Source organism: Pomacea canaliculata, linkage group LG3 (assembly GCF_003073045.1).
Source record: "Pomacea canaliculata isolate SZHN2017 linkage group LG3, ASM307304v1, whole genome shotgun sequence".
Taxonomy (NCBI): Eukaryota; Metazoa; Mollusca; class Gastropoda; order Architaenioglossa; family Ampullariidae; genus Pomacea; species Pomacea canaliculata.
The window spans coordinates 22,554,961-22,568,131 of NC_037592.1; the positions used below are offsets into that span (position 1 = coordinate 22,554,961).

Genomic DNA, 13,171 nt, shown 5'->3' on the forward strand with positions numbered 1-13,171 from the left:
CTAGCTTAAACTTAATTATCTTTTTCATGCCACCTCCTCTTTTTCATCCTTCTCCATCTCCAATCTTGCCCCGACGGCCGCCTACCTTGGGTCTTGAAATTGTATACTGCAGACTTGAAACTCAACATCTGTACGTGTAATGCTTGGGTGTTCTTTCGTCAGACTCTTCTTGAAAAGAAAAAGAAAATTAAAGAAGAAGGGGAAAAAAAAAACAAACAAAACCGGGCCCCCTTTACAGCCGCGGTCCCAGGTACACAAGACCCCCCTGTCTCCACACCCTCCCGTCAGGTCTGTTAGTGTCTATTTGGAGAGAATAATGCAAGATACACTGCATGAACAACACACCTTAGCATCCATTGGAGAAAGACCACGATGCAGCCTCTGCTTTGCAGACATCGATATAATGGCAGGCATCAGCGAAGAGCCTTCGGAGTCTGCTCTCTCAGGGAACAATGATACACGCCTGACATACGACTGAATACTTCTTCCGCTACAGCATAAATACCGACGAAAATCTGTCATCGAGTATTTGGGATGTTTCGAACTCATTTTCTTGCAATAAGCATCTGATTTTCACAACCCTGTTGAAGCCAACGTCCTGATGGTGCCTAATATTATGCCACTTTCAGATTTTTCCGAATTTTTTTCCGAATCGCGTGTTGGTCTTTGCAGGCAATTACAATACAACTGAAAAAATGTTGTTCTAAAGTGGCGACTATAGATAAAATTAATTAAAAGAAGAAGAGGCTGATTAAAAAGTGTTAATTCTGCTAGGTATGTGCTCAAAACTATATAAAGAAGTGTTCCTTCTTCAGCGTCCCATAGTCTGAATGAACGCTTCCGACTGTCGAGTTGACTGTGGCTGGACTCTGCAGTACGAAGAAGGCGAAACTGAGAATGAGGACCATTTGTGTCACGTGGTTTTCAGGTCGATTTTCTCGCTTCTTGCCGTCACTTTGTTCTTCAGGGTTTCGACCATCTTTCCCTCTGGACATCCTCAAGTTGTTCTGAGCGGCTTGAAGCCTATAGATGAACACCATGGCCAAGTCCAGAAGAAAGATGAGCGCCAAGGGGATGTATAAAAAAGTGGTCCGAGATACGAACGCACACACGTAAAACGCAGTCGGATTGGACAGCAGAAGACTGGTGGACACAAAGGTGTAGGTGTCGCCTCCTGTGGGTTGAATCTCGCGTTGTAACATTAGATGAACATGAGCCAGTAATGAAGTAAGAAAGATGGCTATGATGACAAACACAAGTTTCTTGCCAGACGCTGGTCTCAGCAAAGCTGACTTCAGGGGAAAGGAGATGACTAGGAAGCGTTCAAGACACGCCAGCGCGTTCAACCACACCGCCGCCCTCTGAAGAATTGTCGTACCCATCGAAGAAAAATAATATTGAAAAGTAACTGCTGGCAAACTAAATGGAAAGGTGCAAGTTGTTATAATCAAAAGCACAATGGCAATCAAAGCCGTCAAGGCGTCCGCTATACAGACCCCTAGAAAATAAGAGACGGAGGTAGGACTTCTGTGGCGGCTGAACGTGGCGACATTCACGATGCTGCACACCAGTGTACACACGCTAAGTACGGTGTGCACGTAGCTTTGGATGTACAGGCTCAAGTCGTACATCTCTTTCGACACGCTTCCCTGAAGATACAGTTGCAAGTTAAATTTGGATAAATTGTATGTCAACGTGCTGACAAACGGTCCTTCTGAAGTCTTAGATGATATTAAAGCCGAATCATCCATGTGAGCAATCAGGTGGCAACACCACGTGATTATGACGTAGCTTAGAGACGTTAAGTCTATTCTTCACCGATGGTAAGATTGTGGCGAGAACGAAGAGTTCCCAAGGTAAGTGGTGTGTTTGCTTTTATACGGGAGAATCCTCATTATGACTTAGCAAAGAACAACTCCTTGGTCTTATTATTTCGATTTAATTGCCTAGAGTACGTTTGCTACATCGACATATCGGAGGGAGTTTTACAAGCTGTCTAGTAAATAATAATGTCATAAAGATCGAGAGAAAAAGAAACATAAAACACAGGATTTTTTTTAGGTTTTCGCTGGGAACAGGCTCATTGACTAATGAATGCAGTGATGTGTGCATTTGTTTGTGTATGAGTGCGTGTGACTGTTTCACTCTATGCTCGCTTGTGTGTGTGTGTGAGAGAGAGATCTTGTCTTGTATAAGTATTATGCTGCATATATCAGGAGGGTAATAATTGTCATTCTTCATAAGAAAAATGTTATATATTTCTTTCTCCCAGTTCTAATATGAAAACGTAAATAATTACAGTTGTTATTTTATCTCTAACTTTCGAAATAATATTTTATGAAAGATGCTTTTTTGAGTGAAGGATCTCAAATCAAGCATTGATTAAGTAAACTGGTTGTCTGTTTTTTTTTTTTCAACAAAACAATTTAAATGAAGAGAAGTCTGTGCTGGGTACCGAATCAACTTCTGTAGATTCACATCATTAGTTTTAATTGGAGGAGATTGTAACGAATAATATGTGAAACACGAGACGAGTCACCGTGGCTGTAATTAAAACGCTAATCTGAAAATGACATGAATATATTTTCTCATAGGAAATTCCATTTATGATGGGCTTGTTATGATTGACAGCAGAAAGACTTGGAAGAAATGTGTTATGACAACTTTTGCTTCTTGTGTATATACTGGTGTTAGCTTAAATAAAGACCTTAGCTTTTGTCTGATGGCGCGAATATTGTTTATTACTGTTTACTTTATACATGTAAATGTACTAACATGTAAATGTACAGTACACTCTGTAGTTTAAACGCGGTTATCACCTCGCCAACATATGAAAAAGGTTAGAGAACTTGAAGGTAAGACAGTCCTCAAATACAACTTTTTATATCATTTTATTTCTGCGACATCATAACATTGCAGGCTGGAAAAGCAAATTGCAGTCCATGCAATCATATGTCAGCTGAACAATTGATTGCTATACCTCATTCATTCACCATCATTCCTTGAGTATACTAGTGGGCATAAGCACGTGCAGTCATAATTCCTGGAGTAAATATGACAGATGAAGTCAAAAGTTCGACCAAGTCTTATGAAACAAAAAGTTCGGCCTTTCTGGTAATTCCTTGAATTTCATCCGGCATGTAAAAATTATGTAAAATTCTTACCCTCACATAAAACGTATCCCAAGAAGAGTAATATCTCATTGTACCAGGTTGCAAGGTGCGAGTGTATATATATATATATATGTATGAGAGAGAATGAAAGAGAAAGGATGTAATGTAGCCGTAATTCCAATTTTCACAGTTTCATTCGCTCAAGAAGGCGGTGACAATGGTTGTATTTAAAGAAATAAGCGTAACTACTACGAGCAACATAAAACAACAACTAAGCTGAACTCGAGAATATCCATCCCTTAACTTTGCTCTCATTTTCTTTCCCGGTCTGTCTGTCTAATAGATTATTCCTTATTAACTGTGTTCATTGTGGCATTGCTTATATTTTGAGGATGGCCTTGTCTTTCTCGGTGACTCGCATCAAAGTATCTTCCACATATTTGATTCCGTACATTAGCTTCTACTCTGTGTGCTTGCCTACCTATGTTTGGAGAGTAAGTAAATACCCGATATGATACCATGGTATGTTTGCGTGACCGTAGAGAGAGAGACATAGAGAGACAAATACAAATAACACTTCTTAGAAGCCAGTTTCATTTGAAATTAGAGGCATCTTTTCTCTATATACAGATGTCTACATCTGTAAAGATATCTTTTTGAAATGAGTTTAATTCGAGGCCCCTGCCTCTCCCCTCGAGCGTATGAGCCTATACACTACTTGTGCGCCTTGACAGGAAAGTCGAGCACAAAGTTCTAGAATCTCCATAATTGACAGCAGGCTGGCACCCATAAACAGTCCCATCTGACCTCCCACAGAGCCTGCAACAACAAGCAACAAACATCAAGAAATAATACGTCTATGGTCATCCATCCCCTTGGTTCTGCTTCTGGCATGTACACAGAGTGTCGTGAGTGTAAACAGAGAAGGCACGAGTGTGAATGTGATACCATGGAGGAATTTTTGCAATATTCTTGTCAGAATGCTTTGTAATTTTATAGGGGCATTCAAGATGCGACTTCTAGATTGTATATCTCAATATTAATTTTATCGCGATTAGTCAGGAAGGTTGTATATATGGTTAGATAAATCAGACTCAAACAATAATAATATTACTTGGAGAAGGCAACTTACTGAGCACCGACTCCAGCGAATGTTGAGGGACGTGGTTGACCTCTTGAGAGACAAGATCTCCAAAGAATACTTCAGATCGACGAGATTTTTCCTTCAACAGAAATAGCCGATGACAAGTCTTCAAAACCATACTTGTTTGTGCTACCCTTGTAGGTATTTCTGCTGGAAATTTTATTTCTTGTAACAGTTACGATACTTTCCAGTGGTAACGAAAACATTTTAAAACAGTCTTAATGAGAAAGTCAGAACGGAGGAGGGGTAAAGGAATATAAAGCGCGATGGGCTGGGTGGACGATAAGAACGACGATGATGAAGATGATTAAGAAGATGATGAATTCGAATAAAGATGAAGACGATCACGAGATGACGAAGTAAATGAAGCAGCATTCACAAATCCTCCAAAACTCACCTGAGATCCGCTTGCGACACCGTTGTGTGGACGCGTTGTAAGAGATGGATGGCCGACTCCGATGGGAAGTAGGCCATGGAGGTGGTGACGTCATACTCCTTGCCCTGACACAGACGGTTGCACTGGCACACGCTGTCGTTCAGCTCCCTGGCAAGTCGATCTGTAAAGTGCATTTTATTGAGACTTGAGTAGGAGTTCTTCTTTGATTAACAAAGTTTTCTTACGTTTGAACCTTCGCCATGGCACAAAATTAAGGTGTTGATATAAGTTCTAGTCGTTGTCTTTATTTAGTCCTGTATGTATTTTATACGCCGTAGCTGCCAATTAAAAGAGAAATTGTGTGCAGTACTATCTCAAACACAGAGTTGCTGCACAGAAGCTGGCTGAACCTTCCAGTATTTTAGTATATCCAGTATTTCTCCTCCAGTACTTTTTGTGGTCATCATTATTATTATTAAGAAAATTCAGCGTCAAGTCCACATACACTGGAATGCTTCAACACAGTCGAATATCTCCAGCAGGGTACAGTACCGCCGGTCCGTTTTCTGTGAATCTGAAAGCAGAAGGCAAACAGACTGAAGCACGAGAAACACACACACATACACACATAAATAATGTCGGAAAATACGTGAAAATAAGTGTTATTTTGCATTCTTCAGCACACAATAACAACAACAAAAATAAATTATAAATCCCATAATTGATGTACCATCAAAAGAATATTTAGAGAAGCGGCAGCCACACTCCCTCAATGTGAGGAATTGCAGGCAGATGAGGCGACACAAGGAGTGAGTGTATCTCAGGCCATGTTCACGGAGTGCTGACGTCAGTTCTCATCGCGAATGTCTTCCACGCATGTTTCGCCAGTGAAGGCTCGATAAGGGGCTGGCAGGTATTTGTGCTGAAACGAAACTAATACTGTAACATCTCACATAGTAACCAGTAATGACACTGAGACACACTTATTGAAACCGATACACCAAAAACGTATCACCAAAAACGATACTGACAGAAAGCAGACCAACAGGCAAACATTCTCTCTGTGGTAGGTTGGCTTCAGTAGGAAAGTGCTTCCACCTTGAGATGATTTCGCACTATGGAGGGAGGGGGAAGGATGCTGGATTAGCTTGCGAAAACCCCCCCGACAGACAAATGTCACATACGGAGACGAGACGAAATCTGAAACCAGAACCTCTCCTTGCTGTGTTTTAACCACTCTAAACTACTGGGCGCCATTAATCTCTCACTTATAAGCGGATGTCAGAGAACTATACCTAGGATGCTTTACTAGGAGCACTCTTGTTTGAAAATCCAATCGGTCCTGGACCCTTGGTCATACATTATAAAATAAAGCAGTAATATTTACCTCCCTTAGACGGACGCTACTCATTGTGGTAAATCCTGGGGGCGCGAGGAAACCTTTGCGAATTATATCCGGGAATGTTCCCGGCTCGTGCAGAATTACCTAGAAACGTGAAAGACATTTGTCTGCACATACGTGTGTATATATATATATCACAATATGAGTTTTTAAAATATATATCAAGAGAGAGAACAGATTTGATGTGATAATAATGTCAATAATAGATACTTGTGTTCATATTGAGGACTGCTTTTGTTCTTGGTGTACTTTTTACTTGTCCTTATTCTAATTACAGAATATGTATTTCTGTATTTAAATGTTTGCGTATGTATTTATTAATTAAAATTTTTGCGTAAATAAATATATTTGTAGTCTGCTGCCGCTTTGTGCATGCGTGCGCGTGTGTGCTTGTGTGTGTGTGCGTGCTGAATCCCGAAGTTTGAGTGAGGGTTTTTTTCATCATGTGAATAATAGTTCTTGAGAGCCTGTTTGTCTATCTATCCGTCTGTATGTGGTTTCTTAAAGAGCACCAAATTCTACACAGCAGTAAGGGAATATGAAAATAACAATATATATCTATGAGATTCCTACTTCCACTCCGGCGCCGAGTCCCTCGCTGAAGATGTAATTGTCCTGATTAACGTTGATGATGACCTCTAACCCGCTGAGCTTCCCGCTGATCCTCGACGTCCTCAGACGGTCCAGGTTGGCGTTGAACTGGAAGCAGCGCTGCCTCTCGAAGTTCACTGGGGTCATCATGGCCTCGCAAGGCTCCACACGGCCGTCCCACATGCACACCACCAACGTGTTCGTTCATGTCCGGGACGGCCACCTCGCGGAGTTCTTCGTATGTCAAGTTTTGAATCTGTTGAGATGCTCATACATTAACACACAATTAATTTTGTAGCAATAAAGATTTTTCATCCTTCACTGCTTTCTTCTTATCCACAATCTTGTTATTTACACCTTTCTTTAACCTGCCTCTCTCAAAATGTTATCCTGGCTCCTGCACCAGATTTACAAGTTTAAGATCGTTGGCATCACTTTCACACAATGGAATGAAGTTCTTTGGCTGCTGACCTGCGGATGTTCTTTTAGAAAGTCCAGTAGATGTTCTCGTTGTTGTTGACCCCCATGGCCCTGGCAAAGAATTCGCTAATCACCTCTGAAGCGTTGGAAATGTTGAGGGCGAGGTCATTCACCTTGCTGAAGTCAAGATAGTGCAGGTTGCAGATAGTAACCGTGGGAAAGGGCAAGTCTGTGGTTGGGCGAACGGTTACAACGGTTTGAAATGGGTTTTGCGAGTAAGCGTTCAACAGGTTGTACAGGTTCACTACCAATCCGATTGAAAATCCAATGAGAGCAGCTTTCCACAGAAATCTGAAACAGCGGCATCATTAATTAGAATTAATAGCTTTGCTGTTGACATTTCAAGACGTTTACTTCCTGTCACGTGCCACGCTACAGAACTGGAGTTTCAACTTGAACGTCAACAAATCTAACGCATGCGCAGTGATACAAAAATTCGAGAAAATTTTGTCTTGGAATCCGAACAAATATTTGGAACACGTCCGAGAGAGCCGAGTGAGCCGAATGGCGTTCATTGGCCCAGCGCGCCTTGCTTGCGTCATCAGTTCACATCCACAAGCAACTGCAGAGCAAGATTCTGATTCTCCTCAGCAAAAGATACAGAGAACAGAAACACCGAAGAGCAGTTACCCTCTGTTTTTATTGAAGAGGACTCCCTTCAAAACAATAACCATCCCCCTACCCTCCTTCCTCCACATTCATTCCCTCCTGCCATAAAGTTGTACAGTACAGTAAATGAAACACAATTTACTGTACTGTACTGTACTGTACTGTAACGCTGAGACTCCCTTGGAACGAATTAATCCAGTTTCCATTATTGCCTATGGGTTTCATTGCTTCGGTTCTCGAACAATTTGGTTCTCGACCGTCCTCCCGGAACGAATTATGTTCGAGAACCGAGGTATCACTGTAGTTACCTGAGCGCAAGAAACCTCTTGCCATCGGCACTCTTCTTCACCCCGTGTACAGACGTATTTTCCACGTAATCGTTCCACAGACCCAAGAACGGACGTAGTCTTCTGTTGCAAGGAGTAGTCTCCCCTTGTTTTTCATCAACATTTTGCCAGCAAGAGCAGGGGGAAGTAACAGATGTTTTGTCAAATGTCAAGCTCCCCTTCAAGTGATCTCCTTCTTCCATCACCTTGTACTACTCTTGACCTTCTTCAACAGAAACACTCGTAGATACTGAAAAAAAGTAAACATCTCTATTGTTATAATTTTCCTGCTGCTCCTGTTCCTGCTCCTCCAGTATCACAGTTTAGAGGACTGTACTAGACTATCAGTAAAAGACGAGATTGTGCGTGAAATGAACCACTTACTCTTGCTCTCAACAAACTTTGACACTGACGACAATCATTGATAATACTTTATCAGCTTCTATGGTTGATTTTTTGAAAGATAGTGACTAGCGTCATGTTTTGTTTGCTTGCCACGGGTACTCCAGCAAAAAAAAAAAAAAAAAAAAAAAAAAAAAAATACACCTCAGCGTGCCACTGTGTATAATAATATGAATTAAGTATTATTTTGTAACATTCGCTCATCAGAAGGACATAGCAATTACACAACCGTACTGCGAAATTTCTCATTGCAGAACACGTCTTTATGAAACGATGTTTATCATTCGAGAGTTAATTCACCTGCTTGTTTTAATAACAATGGCTGCTTACCTTTTTCTAAATCAATATCGCAGAGACTTTGAAGTGAAACACAGGAATGTTGACCAAAAATATTTAAACAGTTCAAGAGAAAACTTGCCTAAATAATGGCGTGTTTAAAACAAGAAAAATAATAAGAAAGACCTTATTTCATATTTGTAGAAAATTAACGATTATTTATGGTGTGTTCTGTCGTCTAATTTCTGCTGAGTTTAATTTGCACTGGGAGTGAACTTTCTTATATTTACCGTGCAAGAAGAAAACAAAGTCGTGTAACTGTTAAATAGAAATAGAGAGCGAAGAGAGAGAGAGAGGGAGAGAGGGGAAGAGAAAGAATAAACGCCTTCTAAAACAACGCATTTGGGAGCAAACAAATGAATTATTATTTATAATATTTATTTAGCATTATCTTCGATAATGATCGTAATTTTTAAGTCATGTCTTGGGCACATGCACAGATTTAAAAATAATTTTCATAAAATTGCGAAGACATGGCGCTACCGTGCGTACGTGCATGAATATATAATTATATATATATGTGGTAATCATATCTATACATTCCATCAGTTATAAAACAATGAGTATAAATGAGTATAAAACCAGTATGAGTCAACTGCTTTCGTAATGTCTAGCCGATTTTCAACCTCTGGACGAGGCCGTCTTTTTCGAAGTAAAGCCTCTGTTCATGGCAGTGTCCTTAGCAATGCCAACCGGAACTGGACAAACAAACAAAGAGAATGCGTCTGTGACGGCGCAAACTGTTGTCAACATGTCACGTGGGACAGTGTCCAAGGAGACCTACGAGGCGGTCATCGCATGGTGTTCTTATCTCTTCATTTTTCTGTCTATCCTCACACTTGTCTGCAGTGTCTTCAACGCCAGGACTCTCAGCACCAAGCGCGCAACTTTGTGTACTACGTCATCGGACTGTGCGTTTCCGACTTCCTTCATGCGTTCTTTCGAATCGCTTACGTCATCCTGACGCAGTATTGTCCAGAGTCCAGTCTGCCCGCCAGGGTTATGCTGTATTACGTACGTAACTATGTGGGCATCTCCGTGCAGCGGGCTGGCGTGTGGCTGAACGCCCTGGCCTGCTGCGATCGCCTCTTGGCAGTGGCACTTCCCTTCAAAACAAGGAGCAAAGGTCAAAGGTCTGCCCATGGACCTGTTATTCTGGTTGTAACAGTGTTTGTTGTCGCGCTATTGGCCATCTCTATTTTCTGTTCGAAATATATATCGTTTTTGAGGGAAATGGATCTTACGGGTACGCCGATTCTCGTCTGAAGTTGTCTAACCCCGACGGGTTTCAAATCGCTGCTTTCTTTGCTCGAATCGTTTTCCTGTACACTCCGCTGTTGGTCATAATCTCTGTCAACGTAGTCATGCTTGTTTTTCTTAGGAAGCATTCAAAACAAGTCCAAGGTCTTCGAGCTGCCCGGGGGCATCATAAAAACACCGACAGCACACACCAGCATCCGTCAGACCTGGATCCGAAGTCTTCTCGCTCGGAGGCTCAGATCACCAAGATGGTTCTCTTACTCACCTCGGCATTCTTCTGCGTGGAAAGTCCGGTCACCCTCAACGCCATGTTGGGATCGCTGCTCCCGCATTATGGATCATACAAGCAAGAGATGTACTTATTTCGGGTGGTGGGAGAGTTGTTGATGCTGATCTTGTACCTCAATCAACCCGTTCTCTTGCTTCTGAGTGCGTGCTACAGTGGACAGTACAGAAGGACGCTCCGACACGTGATCTGCGCGTGTCCCGAACGAATCGCTGCACGTGACAGGACAACAAAGGGACGACTAGATGAGTCAACATCTGCTCCATCCTTGAGCAAGATGACATCAGGGGAGTAAATAAACTTGCTGTGGCGCTCGCGAAATAAGTGTACATGGACAGCGAAGACACAGTCTAGAGTTTATGACTATCTCGTCGACCTTCATGTAATAACGGGCTATAGTTTCATGATTGACTACACTATTGTATTATGTGCATAAGAGAAATTTATTAGACTGTTGAAAATTCAGTCCTTTTTTTCATGTATGTCTGCCATTTTTATCTTTACCTAGCTACAGCACTTCAAAATACTCGAGAATGTTGCTTAGTCAAATACGTTTACTGACAGTCTTCATTTCCTGCCTTATTCAAGAAACGTTGTCAGACTTTCATAAAAACAGTTCCGGACAAAATTTAAAGAAATTTTTTTATGAAACGTACGCAGGGAACATTCATCGAGATATTCACCAGTGACACCAGTTGCTAGTGATGTGACTGATGCTACTTAGCAAACGTGACAGTCCGTACAGAGGTTTAATTCCCATTCGGGCTTCGATTTAAATGGATTTTTATAACCTTCAAAATATTTAATGTCGAGCTGCATGTTAAATTAGAAATGAAATAAATCTCCTCCATTTTTCAGTATAGATATTCTTCTTTCTGCTTATAACTCTTGGTTAGTTATTTTTCGTGGGTGATACTATTGGATGAATATAGGTGGTACTTTATTACTACTGATTTGTATCGGCTTTCAGATACATACGGATATATATATATACTGATGGTTATCGGTAGATTAACGCAGACACATTTGAGAATATAAACTACAATGTAAATTATCAAGAGTCAGGTACCCATTATTATTAGTATGAGCACTATTTTGAATTGCTCCTTGGAATCAATAAAGTTGTATTCTATTGTATTCTCGCCCTCTGGGCCTGACTGAGGAAGTTTGCTGTGCTACACGGGTATCGAACAGCGTGCCTATCAGTTCCACGTCAGCGCTCGAACCACGCGGTTATCCACTTCCTCGAGTACGAGCCTCTTGTTGGTGTCTGCAAATCCCAGCTGTCAACTCCACTTGTTTCTAGCCTTTGCTCTGTATTTAAACAAACATTCGTGAAGTCATAGATAGGTGATGTGAAAACTCACTAAAAAATACATTAAAGCCTTACCCGTGAGAAGCTGAGACAGAATTTTAACGCTTCAGTCTTGTGTTCTGTCCACACAATGCATGCGAGCCATGTGCACACAGGAAGTACAAGTGACTGTCGTGTGAAGTGGATCTTCGAGCACTTATAATCTGGCTAACAAACTGCTACGAGAATTAATAGCCATTTGCCTCTCTTCCGTTCCTTCTTCCAGCCGTTGTACGAGGACATACTACACAAATCCGGATTCCAGCTATGAAGAGCTGCTTATTGTGTTGTACAGAGGATGCAGCTCTGAATATGCTTCCTTCTTCTGTCAAACTAGGCTCGTACACATTATTCTATCAGTCAGCCAGTTGACGAACCATTACCCGCGAGTTATTCCGCCTCTCGCTCTGCCTATGAGTACCAAACCTTACAGAAACATGTTTTCTTCTTGAGCAGGTCTCTTGTCCTCTTTCATGTTGGAAGCTTTAACAACTGATATGAAAGGAGTCTTTTGAGCGAGTGTATAATCGGGTAGGTCTTTAAGTCTCTCAAAGAGAGAAATTCCTCCAGAAATTCATTTTTCAACCAACAAATTGGTGACCCAATTAGCTGATGCCGTACATTTTGCGACCTGCTTTAAATCCGTAGATTTTTCTGGAAGTTTCTCAGGGAAGCGGGTAGCTGAGTGGTTATATTCTTATATTGATAAAATTTTAAGCAGGGCTTCAACTAGACAATTGCACTGCTTTGTTTGTCAAGGTCCTTCCGGTACTGGTTTCTGACACTACTTACATGTACTACGAGAAAGGAAGCAACTTCATAGCTAAAAACTTCCCCTTAAACCCATTAAGACCAACTAGATCGCCTTTAGGCGACAGAACTTCACTGTAAGAGGATGAAGCAGCTTGCTTTCATAAATCCATCTGAGTAAGTGGAGTTGAAGATCAAGCGGAATACTGCTCGTCGTTTTTTTAATATACTGAGTATCGATACTAAAGGTCAAAGATACATGAACATGCTGAGTGGTGTGACAAACACATGACAAAAGCCGAACATATTTTCCAGGAAGCACACCGTGAAGTTCTCGACACGCTTTACAAGCCATGGGAGAAAACTCCTGCGTGCAAGTGTTGACTGATTGCGTCCCTTTGCATTACTGTTGTTATTTCAAAGAAACAAATATTGTTCCTTTTTCCATTTTTGTGACTTACACTTTTGACATGAACAACTAGTTTTCTTTATATTCTGATTAGGAAAGGTTGGGGTGAACACTGATTACCGCCGATGTAGCCCACGTTTTTGTAGCTACAATGAGAAGTCACACATTTTACGAAATTTACTAGAATGCAGTTGTTGAAACAAGAAGCCAGCTACTGTGGAAACCCAGAAACGCAAAACAAACAAACAAGCAACTGGTATATTTTATTATACACTGCTGTGTATTTTATATGCTAAAAAAAATATGTAGCTGTTGTGAGTAGGTTTCTATGAC

At 41.2% G+C, this 13,171-nt stretch overlaps 1 protein-coding gene and 1 long non-coding RNA gene across 2 annotated transcripts; one reads left to right on the forward strand and one right to left on the reverse strand.

Annotated features, from left to right (window-relative positions):
- Positions 1-3,659: 3,659 nt before the first annotated feature.
- LOC112560273 lies at positions 3,660-7,021 on the reverse strand. The gene is made up of 7 exons (XR_003098504.1): positions 6,609-7,021; positions 6,021-6,119; positions 5,364-5,555; positions 5,139-5,207; positions 4,655-4,814; positions 4,246-4,336; positions 3,660-3,932 (listed from the first exon to the last, which is right to left on the reverse strand). It is a non-coding gene; the product is annotated as an uncharacterized LOC112560273 (long non-coding RNA).
- A 2,140-nt stretch (positions 7,022-9,161) lies between these two features.
- Positions 9,162-10,620, forward strand: LOC112559566. The gene is made up of 2 exons (XM_025230898.1): positions 9,162-9,912; positions 10,161-10,620. The coding sequence occupies exons 1-2, from the start codon at positions 9,386-9,388 to the stop codon at positions 10,618-10,620; spliced, it is 987 nt and encodes a 328-aa protein (XP_025086683.1). The 5' UTR covers positions 9,162-9,385.
- The last annotated feature ends 2,551 nt before the right edge of the window (positions 10,621-13,171 follow it).